Source organism: Halichoerus grypus, chromosome 5, assembly GCF_964656455.1.
Source record: "Halichoerus grypus chromosome 5, mHalGry1.hap1.1, whole genome shotgun sequence".
Classification (NCBI taxonomy): domain Eukaryota; kingdom Metazoa; phylum Chordata; class Mammalia; order Carnivora; family Phocidae; genus Halichoerus; species Halichoerus grypus.
Genome location: NC_135716.1, coordinates 17,072,273 through 17,089,491, shown reverse-complemented (window position 1 = coordinate 17,089,491; position 17,219 = coordinate 17,072,273). Strand labels below are relative to the sequence as shown.

Below are 17,219 nucleotides of genomic sequence, written 5' to 3'. Positions count from 1 at the left end.
TTTTGCAGCTGCCTTCCCCAGACCCCCCTTTGGTTAGAAGAGGCAGGGGTTCCCACACTTCACAGGGGGCTTCAGCAGCTAGGGGACTCATCAGCACAGAGTTGGGGACACTGGGACTCAGCTGTCGCTTAGCCGTTTGGGGCTTCAGCAGGGAGAGGTGAGGATCTGAGCACCAGGAGAGAACCCTGAGGCCAGAGATCCAATCTCTTGTCTTCACTGTTCACCTGCAAACATTTGCTGGTTTCTGCACCACGGTCTTGCCATCCGTGAAGCGGGTACCAAGGTGGCCCTCCGGGGGTTCTGCTGGGATGAAGTGAGCAGGCCAGAGGAGCGGAGGGCTAACGTTAAGTCGTTCCCCCCAGTCCTGCATGAGCCCACATCCCGTCCCCCCCTCCCCCCCCGCAGCAGGAGCCTCCCTGGTCCCACCCGTCACTCTCCTCCTCCCCTGCAGCTTCACCTGGCTCTGCGGACACGTCCACCGGAACATTCTCTCCAAGTTCACGGGCGCCGCGGTGGAGCTGTTTGACGAGGAGCTCCGCCACCTCTACGCCTCCTCCAAGCCGGTGATGGGCCCCAAGTCCCCCAGGCCGGTGGCGCCCCTGCAGCCCAGAGCAGGCCGCAGCCCCCCGCCTGGCCGCCTCAGTGGTAGTAGCTGCTCGGCCAGTGACCACACGTCCTCCGACCCCTTCAGCAGCCCCTCGACAGGCAGCAACCCCCAGAACCAGAGTCGGCCGGCGGCGTCGGGGCCCAGCAGTCCCCTGGCCCCCAGCCCCCCTCCGCCCCCCAGGCTTCGGCCCCACCATGGCCCGTGGGGGGCCCTGAGCCCACAGGCGCACTTCTCCCCGAGGCCCCTCGCCCCCGCCCCAGCTCCCTGCAGCAACCTCAGTGCCTACAGGCCCACGCGGCAACAGCTAGAGCAGCTTGGCTTGCTGCCCCGGACGGGCCACATCTGGAGGCCATTTCTACAAGCCTCCCCTCATTTCTGATGGGTCGCTTCCCCCCAGCAGCCCTCCCAGGGCCGGGGCTGGGCATGCCTGGACTGTCTGGCCCAAGGACCCCACCTCAATGACTAGCAGCTTTTGAACTTGCTTCCCTTTGGACTAAAAGTGCTTGGACAACATCGTTGCCTGTGTTTGTTCCCAGGCCTGTGACCATTCACTTGCCAACACCCCCCAGTCCCAGGGGTTCCCTCTCTAGTTTGGCCTATGGAGCACATTCCAGAAAGTTCTAGGGAGGTGGGGGGGTGGGGAGCTAGAGGACAAAAGCATGAAAATAGAGTCCTTTTCTTCCAAAGAGCAGCCAGCGCTTTAATAATAATGTTTCCTGAATCTCTGTAATATAAGAAGGGGCAGATGCAGCCCAGGTTTCACATATGGGTAAACCGAGGCACTAAGAGGCAGACTGTGGGTGTGACCAAGGTACTCCTGTTTCCCAGTGCCCGGGAATGGCCCACTCTACAGAAGGTATGGGAACATTTCGGGATGTTTCTGGGAAGGGTGGTAAAGGCATAGTGGTGAGGTATCCCTGGGGCCGGTGAATTAGGGATAAGGCCCAGAATGTGCCACTCTAAGTAGTGTGGGGTCGGTTGAAATTGTAGCCCCCAAGGATGGGGCAAGCCAGGGTGTCTATGGGATGGAATTGGGCCAGGCGGTTCATCAGCTCAGGTTCTGGCTTTGGGGAGCCTTGGGCTGGTCTCGAGGTCCCTGAGTCTGGGCCAGTCCCAGGGGCTTGTGTTGTCCAGGATCTGGGAACTGCCCTGCAGCAGCGCCCAGGGCAGCCCGAAGCAACCAGGAAGGGTTCGGCATTGACCTTGCAGCCCCCTTGCAGTCAGAGCCGGGGACCATCTGGCTTGTTGACACCTGAAGCAAGGATGCTGGGCCCTCACAAGCCCCATCATTCATTCACTGTCACATTCACAGTGCGCCCTCTGTTCTGGAGGTGGTCCCAGATCTTGGGGTACAAGGAATACAGCAAGCACAGGGAGGGCCAGGCAGCCCAGTTTGGGGAGGGGACACTTCCCAGAGAAGGGACAGTTAAGGAGGCCTGATGAACAAGGGCATTAAAGGTAGAGGAAGGGTTGGGGCCCAGGCTGTCCCAGCCTGACAGAAGTAGGCACAGAAGCCCCGCAAGCATCTTCCTGTTTCTGTGACCTCCCCCTGCCACCAACTCACCTCAGCAAATGTCTTCTCGTCGCTCGTCTCTGGCTCAGCAGCTTTGCCTTTGCCATGGAGGGCTGGGAGGACAGAGCCCTTCCTCCTGTTGGCTTCGGAACCCCAACAGCTCGTGGCATCCCAAGTCACGCTCTCCAGAGGGTTCCTCCCTTCAGCCCATCCCCGTGTTTGTCCAGTGTTTGGCAAAGGCAAAGGCGTCTTTGCTTCTGTTTTCTTTTACATAGCATTCCTGTCCTCATTTCACTTTTTTCCTCCTTAGTTCCTGAAAGTCCAACAACAGCAACAAACCCTTTGGTTCCTGAAGGTTCTTTAAACCCCGGCCCTGATGTGCTGTTTTCCTGCTGACCGCCGTAACGAGGTTAGAACAGTCGGGGGCTGCTGAAGGTTCTACACTGGATTCTGCAGTCTGCTGGGAAAGCTTCAGGAAGGTAAAGCTTGCCCGGGACCCAGAGCCCCCAAGGCCCGCTCTGCCTCTGCCTGCGTCTGGCTTCGTCTGAGCGGAGCAGAGCAGCCCTCCTGCCCCCAGGCACTCTCCACCAGCCAGGCGCCCCGCTGCGGCCTTCTGACGGGCTCACGGATATTGTTTCTCCTCCTCTGGACACTTTGTCGCGCGTGTGACCCCTGCCTGCCGGGACGTTAGCTGCGGTTTGCTGTGGCTGGAGGACTAGGAGCAGAAGTGAGGCTCACTTCCAGGCAGAGGCTCTAAGAGCCTGGGTGCAGTGGGCCATGCAGGAGCATGCCTCAGACGGAGCCCCCTCCACCAGCCCAGATTCCTGAGAGACTGGTGAGCAGGACCTCCCACTTCTTCCCACCGACCCCGCCGTGGATAAGTAGTAGAAGCCAGAAATAAACCTTTGTTGTGTAAGCCACTGAGATTTGGGGTCATTGATGACCGCATCATGAGCCAGCCTAGCCTGATACAACGTTAGGACCCGCTCACGTGAGGCTGGACCGTTCCTTTGTGGGACTGGATTCCCAAGGGCCCCCAGCCCTGGGCTCTAACCCCAGACACTATTTCCACCAGACACTAGGAGGGTTTTACGCACACGGCAAGGGGCTGACTGAAGATCCAAACAAATCCTTATCCAAGTTTCCAATCCTCCCAAAGCCGATTTGCCCCGTCTTGAATTCTGCTCTGGGCTAGAATCACCCCTGGAGCTGCCTCGGCAGCCCTGCTCGCTGGGGGCCGTCCTGAACATACGGCGTCTCTACCGCAGTGTGAGATTCCACAGCAACAATGGGGTGCCCACCCGTACGTGCTGACACCATCTCAGCGCCAGGCAGAGACCCAGACTCACCTCCGTCTGGAGAACTCCGAAGTCGGCCCAGGCGCCAACACCCACCTGAACCACCACCACGAAGAACATGAGAGAATGAGAGAAATAGTATGATAGAGTTGCCCGGGGGGGCATGGTGGAGCGGGGACGGATGGATCCCTAAACCCCACACCAGGGATTAGGGATCCCATTATCCACACGTGGGATTATCAGCCACCGGCTGCAAGTGTCGGTCCCCCAGGCCTCTCCTAGCAATTATCTGTTGTGTTCGTTTGGTCCTCACCAGATACTGATCTTTCATCTCCCAGTCTGCACTGTAAGAGCCCGGAGGCCAAGGACACTTTGCTGGCCCGAGGGACCCTAACCTCGGGGCCGGGCTGGTCCCAGCGCACAGTGAATGCCGACTGACTGGTCAAGGAGCTCTGCTCCTGCAGGGGACACAAACACTCAGCAGGGGACGACTTCTCTCCCCGGCCCTGCTCGCACCTTGGCGTGAGCCCCCCGCGCCCGTGCCCGGAGCGCCAGAGCCTCATCTCCAGGCGCTTCATTCTCTGGACCTGGTCCAAGAAGTTGTTGGACACAGAGCATCTGTCGTTCACTTTCTCAGCTTCCTCCTGAGGAGCGTATGTGTGTCAGAAAAGCTGGCAGCAGGGAGTATAAACACCACACAGGCGCACGAGCACAAGCACAACCTCCTTTCTCTCGTGCCCGCTGGGTTTGGACTGAGGCAGACGTGGTGCGCCCCGAGCTGCTCTGTCCTTCTCTCCCCCGCAGGGCCTGGTGACCGAGGGGGTCCGCGCGCCGCGGGGCCTCGCTGACCTGGTGACCGAGGGGGTCCGCGCGCCGCGGGGCCTCGCTGACCCGACAGCCTGCAGAGAACGAGGAGGCTGACCCTCCCGAGCGAGGGAGCATTCCTCCTGCCCGACTCTGCCTTTGAACTGCGACACGGGTCTCGCCTGCCATCAGACCCGAACTGCCACACTGGCTTTTCCTGGGGCTTGAGCCTGGAGCTACACCCTGGGCTCGCCCGGGGTCTTCAGCTTGTCAAGTGCCCCCGCGGCCCTCGGGACTTGTCAGCTTCCATAATCACAAAGCCAGCTCATGTACTCCATCTCTCTGTACAGACAGGTGGCAGAGATATGGGTATAAATATGCACGTTGTTGGTCCTGTTGCTCTAGGGGGTTCGGACTTGTAACAGATTTGGCGCCGGGCGTTTAATGCCTAGTCTGCGAATGCAGCCCGTGTGAGGCACTGGGTGAGGGCTTCCGCATACCACTTTGGGGGGGGGGGATGGTGCGGTGGACGGAGTCCAGCTGTTACAGGCCTGGCCGGTCCATCCGCCCCCCCTGCTGCCTGCCCCCCGGCTGTGCCCTCGGCACTCCTCTCCTGCCCTGCTGCGGGACAACGGACGGCCGAGTCAGCTCAGCCGGGCCTCTGGAGACGGCCGTCCTCCATTCCAGCTGCGTCTCCCCGCCGGCGGGGTCAGGGGCCTGCTTCGAGTGGCTGCGCTTCGAGAACGGCACTTCCCGACTCCCGACTTGCGAACCTCGGCGCGGGTGAGCTGCTCGCAGGCCCTGCGGCGCTGCCCGCTGTCGAGGGCCGAGCCCCGCACGGCCGTTCCGGGAACCGTCCCTGCGGCCTCCGCGTGAACAGACGTCCGGTTCGCATTTCCTTGCCCAATTATTCTAGCCCAAGTCCTGGGCGGCCAGCCTTGGTTCCCACGCCAGAAGGGCCTGGAGTCCCGTATTTCACCGCCAGTTTGGCCCTTCGGGGGTGCCGGGAGCTGGGCGGCCCGTATGGATGGAAGCAGATGTGCCCCGGCTCTGAGAGCTTATCGTCAAGAGCCTCGCGGCCTCCAGCGCTTGCATGTTGCTAACCTGTGGTTTGCTGGGTCTGAGAGTGACCTGGGGGCGGGGGGTGCAGGCCTGCATGAGGGGAGACGGGAGCGGAGACTGGAACGTGAGAAGCCGTCAGCCATGCGAAAGGTGGGAAGAGTGTGCCCGACGGCCGGCAACCGCTAGCTGCAGTCGGCCTCGTTCCACGTGAAATGGGAAGCCCCGAAGAGTAGCAAACTCTACAACAGTGGGAATTGCCTAAGGCACTTGGGACATCTTGGGTATCCTGAGGCCACCTCCACCCTCCATGTTAGTGCTAATATCCGGGGCTTTCCTAGACCCCAAAAACACATATTGCATGAAGCGCAAAGACTTTAAACATTTGGAAGTAAAATCAGATTTATCAGTCCAAAGCATAACCCTAAACCAGCCATTCCCCTGCTCAAGAACTTTCTGTAGCTGGTATTTGTCCCCTGAGCGAAGTCAAATTTTTGCCGTGGCATCGATGACCCCCCCCCCCCCATAATTGGATGCTGGCTCACCTGCCGGGCCTCACCACCCATGCCCCTTCACACCCGCTCACCTGGACGACCAGCCTTAGTGTCCTCCAGGCCGTGGCTCTTTTCATCTCCCTACTGAGAAACCCAAGGTGCCTGCCTTTCGTTCCCCACAGAGCCCCGAGGTGCCTGCCTTTCGTTCCCCACAGAGCCTGCTACAATCTTTCCCCTTTCCAAGGTCCAACTCAGATGTTTCCGCCTTCCTGAAACTTCTTTGAAAGCCCAGCCTTCCTCTGTACTTCTGCAACACCCAGACCTCCCTCCTGCCCGCTATCTACTACTCACGTGGATGTCCCCTTACTTCTGCTAGAGAACGGAAGCTCTTGAAAGCAGCTGCTGCATTTTTGATTTGATACCTTCTATAATAATGTTCTATCAAGGTTTTAAAAAGGAAAGTCACATATAAAAGAAATAGCCTTCTAAGAAACAAAGCCTTATTCTAAAACCAAGATTGAAAGGACCCAAGTGGCCTGTCTTAGGATTCTTTGGTTGCAAGTAACAGAAACTGAAACTACTTCAATAGATTCTAGTAGATTCTAGCAAGATTCTTCAAGATTCTAGTAGCAGATTCAAGCAATCAACTTAGGACCACAAATGTTATAGCTTAAAACAACACAAATTACCTTACAGGTCTCTAGTTCAGAACTCCAACGTGGGTTTCACTGGGCTAAAATCATGGCGTCAGCAGGCCTGTGGTCCTTCCTGGACACCCTAGGAGAACATCCATTTCCTTTTCTTTTCTAACTTCCATAGCCCACCTGCATTCCTTGGCTCATGGCCCCTTCCTCCATCTTCAAAGCCAGTAGCATAGAATCTCTCTGACCCAGACCCTCTCCTTTTGCCTCCATGTGATGGCTAACTTTATGTGTCAACTTGACTGGGCTAAGGGATGCCCAGATAGCTGATAGAACATTATTTTGGGTGTATCTTGAGAGTTTCTGGTTGAGATGAGCATTTGAATTGGCGAACTGAGTAAAGAAGATCACCCTCCCCAATGCAGGTGGACATCATTCATCCCACTGAAAGCTGCAATGGAACAAAAAGGCAGAGGAAGGGCAATTTTGCTCTCTCTGCTTGAGCTGGGACATCCTTCTTCTGCCTTTGGACATTGGCTCTCCCGGTTCTCTGGCTTTGGGACTCAGATCAAGACATACACCATTAGTCCCCTGACTTTCAGGCCATTAGACTTCTTAGCCTTGAGAAGTGGTCGAGCTATGAGCAGGTAAACCTTCCGTCCTCTTTCCAATTAGTTAGTTTTGCCATGTACAAATATGGCAGCCAGGTACCCACCTGTGTGGGTGAGAGGGTAGTTCCCAGAGATAGGGGGTGGGGTGGTTGTTAGCTCAAGGGCTAAGCAGACACAACACTGAAGCTTTAGGTGATGAAGTCACTGCCGAGGAGGGAGAAAAGGACAAGGGTGAGTCCCAAACAGATGCCAGACCTCTATCTTCTCAATTATAATTATATATATATATAAAATCCCATTTGGGAAAAAAAGCACAGGCATTATGAAATTTAAAGGGGGACCTGAGCAAGTCTGGAATCAGGAACATCTTGTCTGAGGAGAATTCCTGAGCTGAGATCTGTAGGAAGGGGAAGCTGATGGCAGGATGGGAGATGGCAGAGGAGAATGTTCCAAGTAGAGGTAACTGGATGGGCAAAGGGCTTGGGTGGGAAGGTGCTTGGAGTCCTGGAGTCCAAGAACATGAGAAAAACCAGTGAGTTGGGGCGGGGGAGGTGGGCCAAGGCCAGACCATGCAGGGCCTCACACACAGGCTTCATCAGTGAGTTGGGAAGTCACTGCCAGACTGCAAAGAGTCTTTGCAAGATCCTTTGGCCACAGTATGAAGATTGTAGAGGTGTAAGAGTGTAAAGGAAAAAGGACTCTCACCAGTTCAAATACCGGGTACAAACTCCTCCTTGGGAGAAAATTTTGAAGACAGGCCTTTCGGGAGTCACAAGAGGCAAGAATTGCCCTTGGGTCCCACCCCACCCACCTGGAGTGTAGTCACCTCTGTGGTTCACCTTTGTTCACCTTCCCAGTGATTCATTCATTGACAAGAGGGTGGAGTGTCTAAGTAGACAGGCCTGAGATTTTTCTTTAGCATAATCATTGTTCAGTTAACGCTACCCTTCACCATCTGTGCTGGAAATGATCAAGATGACGTGTGTAATGAAACTCTGAGGTGCCCGGTATTCCTGAGTGCTCTTTCCTGCCCTGCATTACAGCTAAACATCACACTGCAGGCTTCTCACACACGTCACCACATTGCTGCCAGGAAAGTGAGGTGGGGCAGGTGTGTGGGAAGATTCCCAAAGACCACTCAGGCAGTTCGGGACAGCACAGATGATGGATCTGGGAGGACAGCCAGATGGCTGAAAGCTAAAAGCATGGACAAAGTTAGAAGGGCACTAGGATCGAGATGGGAAGCCAAGCCAGACTAGAGGGAAAAGGGCATTTCTAGGAAGCCTAGACTAACAGGAGAAAGGGGTTTAGCTCCAGAAGGAGAAACAGGCAGGGTGCTTCTGCCTTAGCACTGTGTTGGATCTCTGGGGGATTAAACTTTTGTGCCAACAAAATGAGATGCTGGCCAGTTCAGAAATTCAACAAATATTTCATGAAATGCCAAGTATTCTGCCCTGAGGATACCGATATGAAAGACAGTCCTAGTCACTGATTTTACAAAGTTTAAATTCTATCGTGAAAAACAAGCAAGCGATTACAATAGAGTAGGTAAGAACCAAGATGCAAGTGAAATAGTGAAGGAGCAAGAAAGAGGGCAACCTACCGCCACCTGGAGGTCAAGACTTCTGGGAAGCTGTAAGGAAGTGGAGACCTGGAAGGCGAAGAGCATCAGCCCTATGATGGGGGGTGGGGAGAGGTGCCAAACCAAACTGCCAGTGTGAAGGCCTAAATGCAAAAGCTACGATGCCTCTAAAGCTGGGGAGCAGGGAAGGAGGGCGCCTGGGAACCAGAGGCTCTATCGTGAAGGGATTGGCAGTTCAGGCTCTATCCTGAGGGGCCATTTGCAACTAGACCATAAACTCCGAGACAGAGCCAGTGTCTCCATGGCAACCGCACAATGCTTGTCACGTCACAGGAGCTCCATAATGATTGTTCATGACTCCGTGAGTGGATGGAGGGCGATGGGGAGCTGTTACGAGGTTTCCATACTTTTTAATGGTTCCTAAAAATTACGGTGTCTATTAATCATACCAATCTTTTGTTTCACATTAGAGATAAATGACAACTTGCAATTACTAGTCAGGCTATCGTAGGTACTAAAAGAGCAGTCAAAACAGAAACAGAATCAGACGTTTGTCTGTTTTGGGAAGGGGCCTGCGAAGGGGTGAAGCAGCAGGTGAAGTAGAAGGGAAATCCTGAGGACCTGCTTCTTTGCCCAGGGCTGGAATTCTTTTCCCTCTGCTGAGAATAAAAAGCTGTGTGGGACAACACTTGAGGCAGTTTTTGGTTGACTACTAAATTCCACTCCTCATGAGGGAGCTCTTCCATTCCAGACGATGTGAGTAAGGTAACGGCCTTCTGTATCGAAGATGTCAGAGACTGTGACTATAATCCGTGTGTCTGCAAGGACAGGACCATCACCCTGTAGGACAGTGGCCCGCAGGCCTCGTGTTTCTGTGCATCTGGTGAGCAAGGCACTAACCGCCCTTCATTCCAGGCTATCTTTTCATCACGATGTCTGCAGAGCAAAGAGCCTCACAGGAGAGATGGCGTCCCCCTCTGCAGCACCAGGCAAGCGTGCTGACTGCTGCCCAGTAGAGAAGGCCCGAGTTTCTAGAATGCAGCCCACTCCATGTGCACGCTTTCATTTGGGCCTATACACAAACTCTCAGAGCCTTCGTAGACTTTGACACACCCTTCTCAGAAATGGTTTACTTTTTTTACATTTCAATATTCTTGTTCTTTCCTGATGACTTTACCTGAACAATGTGGATACTTTTACTGCTAATTATAACACAGTGCCTGTTTTTAAAAAAATATAATATCTAAGAGCCTCTTTTATTCACTTTCCCAATAGATATTTCCTAAAGGGACAGCAGGTCTAAGATAAGTGAATGGCAAAAGTCTATAAAGAAAACAAAACAAAAAATCAAGAAACTGAACACAGTAGAAATAATCTGGAAGAGAAGCTTTTTTTATAAAACATAAATAATCACTTTTAAATTCACTATATCCCATGATTAGCAGTGGATTCCTTATGAAATAAACAAGGACAATTAAAACAGTACAGGATGTTTTCTTTTGTTTTTAAAGGGACCACTAAGCCAAGATTTGTATCTCTGTATGGAACTGATTTTCAAAGGGACAGAAGTGGTCTTTGATCTTTCTGAACCACTTGTCTTCAAATTCTTTCGAAGATGCAATCACCAAGGCGGTCAGGGCTGTAGAGCCAACACATTTCACCTCTGTGTGAACCTCATCTTTTATTTTTTCTGGGACGATATCTTCTCCCATAACCTGCGAGAAAAAAAAAAAACCAAAAAACTATCCCAATAAAAAGGGGCAGCAGACGTGGAGTGGAAGACTATGCTATTCATCAAGGGTAAAGGATTTCATACCAAAAAACAAAACAAAACAAAAAAACCCAGCAGAAATACTTCAGCAGCCAGAGGGATTCTAACATATTGAAAAGAGGTTTGTTCAGAAGTAGCGATCCAAGGAGTACATAGGTAAAATACCCCATATTTCTCCTCTTATCTTCCCCCCGAGTGAACAAATCACTGAAATGTGGCAGCTATTCAGCCTACAGAGAGCGCCCGGTCAACATTCTTAAATCAAAGATCATCTTCTCCTGGCAAGAACGTATCTGCGAGTGCTTCTCCTCCTCCTAAAATAACCAGAAAGCGGAGCCTGGGCAGAATACTGCTGCTGGGGGGGGGGGGGCACAGATTCTTCCTCTTAGAAGTTCCCAGAGAAGTCACAGGCAGCCAACAGGCGAGTAGCAGGTAGCTGGGCCTACCCCTTCCTGACCCAGAGAGACTCCATCCCTTGGGAGATGTCACAGCAACCTCCAGGACCGGAGGAGCTGGCCTGCCCTCTGAAGGCAAAACACTGCTCCCTACTGGTCAGAATCAGGCCCAGATCTTGTGTTCGTTTCTCTGCTAAGACATGCAAAAGTTAAGTTGTGGAAAGCTTGCACCTGAACCCACTAAGTGATCAGCCCATCTTTGGTAAGGACAGTGAACTAAAATCAAGTCCCAACACATTTCATATCGTTGGCACAAAAGGTTAGGGAGCCCTTTGGCAGGGATGCTGTAAAGGGAATTTAAGTCACTTGGATTTGGATTAGATGATGTCTAAGTTTCCTGAAAACCCTGAGATCCAATGTGTTCACGAACACTCAAATTATAACGCACTAGAAACCCATTCAAAGAATGGTTTCCACTGACTTTAAATCTTCAAAGACTACTTATTATTTGAGGCAAGAGCTAATGAGGTGAACAGCTTAACCAGGCAACTGTCAGCATTTATTAAAGCTTGGTACTTTCATCAATTCTTTTTTTTCATCAATTCTAAGACAATTTCTGTTTTGTGTTTTAACATCTCTGACATCAAGAGGTACCTTACAACACAGGTGTGGCATGGCATAAACGGCATCTTACTTTTCTTTTACTGGCCCATCAAATAATGATGTGTCTTACAACTGATAATTTCTGGGACTCAATGAAATGTAGTATTTTAAAATCTGGGATATAACACCAAAAGTCTTTTTTTTTTTTATAAAAAAGAGAACTGAATAATAGTAATATCCAAATAATGCAATATCGAGGGATTAGCAGGTGCATCATTCACAGCTGTCAAAATATCTGCAAAAATATTTGACCATATAAAAAAACTTAAACTTCTATATATCAAAAAAATCGTAAGCTTCAGAAAATACTGCAACATATAAAAGATTAGTAAGCCTAGTATAGAGCTCTTAAAAAATTATTAAGAAAAACAGAAACATACGAATAGAATAATGAAGAAAAAGCATGACTAGGTATTTCACAAAATATAAATGGCCAATAAACATATGAAAAAACTGTTCATCTTAAGAGTAACCAAATAAGTAAATTAACACTAAAAAGAGCCATTTTCACCAATCAAATTGCAGATTTTGAAAAATAAGTTAATAGGTATAAAATTGTTTCTATAGGTCAAAATGATCAACTATTGACAATTTCACATGGTTCAACCTAATATCTAGGATTGGAGAAGGAAAATCAGTATTCTTATATATGATATGTAAATTGAACCAGCCTTTTTGAATCACAATTTGGAAATGAGCTTCAAGTCTTTAAAATGTTTGTATACTTTAACCTAGTGATTCTATTCCTAGTAGTCTATGCTAAAAGGAACAAATACACTGATTTTTTTGCAAAGAAATAACTTATTAAATAGGTACTTTATATCTTTTAAATGTTCAATATAGAGGACTTAAGTAAATAAATGATAGCTCATCAAAAGTTTTAACTGGACTACTATCCGGCCATTAAAAAGCACATACTCAAACAATATTTAAAGTTACGGGGCTAGGGCCCCTGGGTGACACAGTCTGTTGAGAGTCCGACTCCTGGTTTTGACGCAGGTTGTGATCTCAGTCATGGGATCGAGCCCCACATCGGGCTGTGCGCCCTGCGCTCAGTGCGGAGTTAGCTTGAGTTTCTCTCTCCCTGTCCCTTTGCCCCTCCCTAATATGTGTGCACTCTCTCTAAAATAAATAAATAAATCTTAAAAAAAATAAAGATACAGGGTCACGATCACGTCACAATGTTAGGTAAAAATTACAGAGTATAAAGTGAAATGTACAGTTTGGCAATTCCTCCAAAAGTTAAACAGAATCACCATGTGACCCACCAAATTCCACTCTTAGGTATATATCCAGAAGAATTTAAATCGGGAACTCAAACAGATACTTGTACGCCAAAGTTCACAGCAGCATTCTTCACAATAGCCAAAAGGCGGAAATGATCCAAGTGGCATTCACCAGATGAATGGATAAACAAAATGTGGTGTGTATGTACATACAGTGGAATATTATTCAGCCATAAAAAGGAACGAAGTTCGGACACATGCTACAATATGGATGAACCTTGAAAACATTATGTTAAGTGAAATAAGCCAGACATAAAAGGGCAAATATTATAGATAGGATTCCACTATTTGAAATATCTAGTATAGGCAAATTCATAGACACAGAAGGTAGATTAGAGGTTACTAGCGGTTGGGAGGGAGGGGGAAATGAGAATTATTGCTTAATGGTTACACAGTTTGTTTGGGATGGTGAAAAAATTTTGGAAATAGTGCTGATGGTTGCACAACACTGTGCATGTAATTAATGATCTGTATACTAAACCATGATTAAGATGGCAAATTTTATGTTATATATATTTTTTATCCTAAAAAAAGCAGAGAAGGGGAGCTGCTACAGAATAAAAGAGATTTAAGAGACAGAAGAACCAAATACAGTCTGGATCTTATATGGATCCTTTAATTTTTTTTGTAAGTAGGCTCCACACCCAACGTGGGGCTTGAACTCACGACCCTGAGATCAAGAGTTGGACGGTCTACCGACTGAGCCAGCCAGGTGCCCCTAGATCCTAATTCAAATAAAACAACGATAAAAAGAAAAAAAAAAAGTATGCAATCAATGGATATTTAAGGACACAGGGTCATGCTCATGTCACGAAGTAAGATTAACAGAGCACAAAATGAAATGTACATTATAATCCCAATGAGGGCCTAGACATTTGTCTTTTTTAAAAAGCTCCACAGGTACTTCACATGCATTGTCCAGGTGGAGAACTACTATTCCATGCAGTCCACAGATACACTGAACATGGTAAGGAGAATGTCTTCTTTGTAAGGATAACCTTATTATAAGGAAACCTAAAATCTAGTTGAAAAGGAAGACATATTCTTGTATTTTGTTGGGGGGGGGGGTGGCAAAGTGCTATCTATTCAAGCACTGACTCTCCCTGAGCTCAGAGGAGGGAGTCCTTGCCACAGACAGGAATGTTTGGGGAAAGCCTCCTAGAGGATGTGGGACTTCGGCTGGGTCTCTGAGGATGGGAATACAGTCAGTGGGTGGAGATGAGACTACCCATGGCAAGGCTGTTAGACGTGGCAGATGAATCTAGAGGATGCAAAAGATTTGTGTAAGGAATTACGAGGTCCTAAGTTTGGAGTTACTCTCTGGAAGGGCCTGGATATCATGTGGAGGCCCCTACACTAGACCTGACCTCCAAGGTGATGGGGACACACGTGCTGAGTTTTCGAGCAGGCAGGTAATACGCTCAAAGCGAGGCTGTGAGGTAAACCCCGCAGCAGCACTGTTTCAGACGGATCTGAGGGGAGAGAGCACGGACGCGAGCAGAGCCGAGCCAAGAGGTCACTGTGAGCCGAGCACGAGGTCGTAAGGACGAGCGTGCTGGTGGTGCAAGAGAAATGGAAGGTGGGCCTGAAGGAAGGGCGGCTGGGCGCCTGCTAGAGGTGAGACTGGAGAGGAGATGGCCCCCAGCTAGCGAGGTCCCAGCTCTGGATAAAAGAATGACAGACAGGACTGATGAAAAAAACAAAGTCTAGAATGAAGAGATGGTTCTCTCCAGCTCCTCTCTGCTAGATACTGACAGAAGACTGACCAGAAAGTGTTTTGATGAGCAGCTCCATTTTAGAACTTTGTACCTGAAGTGACAGCAGGATCATCAATCATTTCAGATGAGTCACTTAGGAGGTAACTAGTCTGAGATGTGAGACTAGTGTTTCAGAGATGGGACTAGAGATATAGATTAGAGGGTAATACCAACCCAGAGGTGACAACTGAAGCCATGAGTGTGGTTACGATTTCCGTGGGAGATGGCAGAGAGAACAGAGAACTTAAGTGGAACCTCAGAGAATGTCATGACTTAAGACACAGGAAACTAGGAAGTTCCAAGGGGCAGAGGAATATTAAGAATACAGGAGAAAATCAGACTGCTGTGGTCCCTCGGAAGTAAAGGGAAGAGTAAACAAAAAGCGGGTGGCCAACAGCTATGGACACCAGAAAGATGAAGGAAAACAAAGACTAAGGAAAGGCTACAGTAAACTTAAGAGGGACAGGCTATCTGCTGCGCATGTCTGTGGGCTCAAAGGAAAGGCTGAAAGAGGCTCAGAGAAAAGTGAGAGGAGACCGTGGTCCCATAAGAGGGAAAAGGGGTCCAAGTGGGCGCTTAGTTTAGAGAAGGAAGAAAGAAGGCTGGCAATTTAGATGAGCAATAAGTATTTCTTGAAAGAATGATGTTAGGATGGATATGGATATAGACTTATTTCATGGGAAAAGTACCTGAACTATCAAGTTTCAGTCACATACTAACAGGAACTAGTGTGAATAACTTAAATAAAAACACAGATAATCTCCAAATGCTATCTTAAGTAATTTCAACATCACTTTTAAAAAAAAGCTAATAAAGTTTAAAAAAAAAAAAAAAAAACCAAAAACCCTGACATTTGAATTTCTCTGCAACCATCAAGGTAGCAGAAAGGTGGAACAGAAAGAAAATGGACTTGTAGTGGGCCAGGCTCCAGTCTAGCTCTGCAGCTTAAAATGTGGGGCAGGTGCCAACCTGTCTGAGCCTCGCTCCCAGCTCCACCTGTCCCCACAGGCTGTTCTGAGTGTTATGAGGACAAATGAAGGAAAAACGTACGGAAATGCTGCAAGAAATGTCAACATTCATTCATTCGTTTAATCAGCACTCAAAAAACAATAACTGGGCATTTATGATGTGCAAGCAGGCAGGTACTAACAAGCACAGACAGGAAAATGAAACAGCCCCCGCCCCTAGCACCCTGCAGGAGAAAGATGACGAAGAGGCCGCTTTCGCGGATTAAGTGATCAAAAGGCACGTAAAGCAGGGAAAAAGTCCCTTAGTAGAGGAGATTCGGCTATTTTTTAAAAAACGGTACTGGAGCCAGGAAATATACCTCTGCTGCCTTGGTTCACATAAACCCACCTCAGCTATCAACAGCAAAGTGTCTTCTTTGAAGCTGAACCCTTTCATTTTATCTTCAATTTCCTGCTGAGTCCTTAAGTTCCTCTCCAAAGCAAATGATGTTTGCTGAGGCTGGGTGAGCTGAAGCAAGAGCCTGAAAAACAGTAAGTCCCAACGTGTGTGCAACAGGGAAGGGAAAGCAGTGAGGAAATGTTCGCAGAGAGCACAGGTATTGGGCTGGATGGGAATCCAACTAGGCTCAAGGAAGGTACTCACCTTCATTTGAATCCCTAAAGCTTCCCACTTGAGCAAATTGAGCAAACTGCACTGGAGAGTCACCTTTCTAAAATTCATAGACCAACGCTTCTCAAAGAAATCTTTAGGGAGAAAAACCTCAAAAGGGCTTCCTGTAGAAGTCAAGTGATTGAAAGCACAAACAATTTGGAGTGAAAAGGACAAGCTTCCCAATCAAAGGCTCCTCCTCACAAAATGTCAGGATGTGCTCCTTTGAAGTCAGTGTTCTGTGACCCTTGAAATCCCCCTGAACCCACAGCCACTCGACCTCAAGGACTAATTAGATCCTCCAGCATACTTTAATTACCAGAAGCAGGGTCAAATCTTTGACAAGCCTCTGATGACCTCCTTGGACTGCCTCACCACTAACTTCCCATCATAAGCATAACCTGGTCTTCTCTTTCCTCCTCCCTCCTGTCCTTGCCACATGGCTCCTTCTCTTCATTGTTTTTTTAAAGTATTGAATGTGGGGACGCCTGGGTGGCTCAGTCTGTTGAGCAGCCAACTCTTGATTTCGGCTCAGGTCATGATCTCGGGGTGGTGAGATCGAGCCCCGCATCGGGCTCTGTGCTCAGCAGGGAGTCTGCTTGAGATTCTTTCCTCTCCCTCTGCCCCTCTCCAGGCTCCTGTGCATTCACACGTTCGCGGGCGCGCTCTCTCTCTCTCTAATAAAAAAATAAATCTTCAAAAAAATATTGAATGTGTAGATTTTCCAGTTTCCCTCAGGCCTCACTGGTCCCTATTGCTATTCCCACTAGCACTCAGCTCTCCTGTTCACTCATTTCTTGTCTTGAATGGACCACTCACTACTCTAGGTATTGGGAGATACTGGTAGGCAAAACAGCTTCCTGCTTCATGGAATGGAAGGAGAGAGATCACAAATAAGATGATTTCAGGTAGTGAGGAGTGCTGTGCAAAAAAAAAAAAAAATCCAAGCAGGGTGGATAAAGTATCTGCTTCAGGTAGAGCAGTGAAGGAAGGCTTTTCTGAGTTACCACTCAAGCTAAGACCAAATGATGAGCCAGCCACCACAATATCTGGGGGAAGAAGGCCCTGACAACATGAATTAGCTTAATGTGTTTGAAAATCATGAAGATCACTGTGGCTGA

The 17,219-nt window shown here is 49.2% G+C and overlaps 2 protein-coding genes and 1 long non-coding RNA gene across 9 annotated transcripts in view; 1 reads left to right on the top strand and 2 right to left on the bottom strand.

Annotated features, from left to right (window-relative positions):
- LOC118545837 (uncharacterized) overlaps positions 1–2,226 on the bottom strand; it is a 10,623-nt gene extending 8,397 nt beyond the window's left edge. Inside the window, exon 1 of the long non-coding RNA XR_013447705.1 lies at positions 2,172–2,226. This is a non-coding gene — a long non-coding RNA (uncharacterized LOC118545837). The remainder of the gene's footprint in view (positions 1–2,171) is intronic.
- FAM83A (family with sequence similarity 83 member A) overlaps positions 1–11,360 on the top strand; it is a 25,602-nt gene extending 14,242 nt beyond the window's left edge. The window contains exons 4-5 of one of the 5 annotated variants that reach the window (XR_004922245.2): positions 452–1,463; positions 2,431–11,360. Coding sequence is in view for 3 of the 5 variants with exons in the window: in XM_036108359.2 (XP_035964252.1) it covers positions 452–986 (535 nt within the window). In the remaining 2 variants the exon portion in view is untranslated. Of the gene's footprint in view, positions 1–405 lie in introns of all 5 variants that reach the window. The other 4 variants (XR_013447704.1, XM_036108360.2, XM_036108359.2 and 1 more) reach the window with 4 other exon arrangements.
- Positions 9,981–17,219, bottom strand: part of C5H8orf76 (chromosome 5 C8orf76 homolog) — a 19,574-nt gene continuing 12,335 nt past the window's right edge. For 2 of the 3 annotated variants that reach the window (XM_036108363.2, XM_036108364.2), the window contains exons 5-6: positions 15,838–15,970; positions 9,981–10,324 (exon numbers count right to left, since the gene is read on the bottom strand). In XM_036108363.2, the coding sequence (XP_035964256.1) occupies positions 10,127–10,324; positions 15,838–15,970 (331 nt within the window). In that variant the 3' untranslated portion in view covers positions 9,981–10,126. Of the gene's footprint in view, positions 10,325–13,320; positions 13,450–15,837; positions 15,971–17,219 lie in introns of those variants that run through there. The other variant, XM_078072050.1, reaches the window with a different exon arrangement.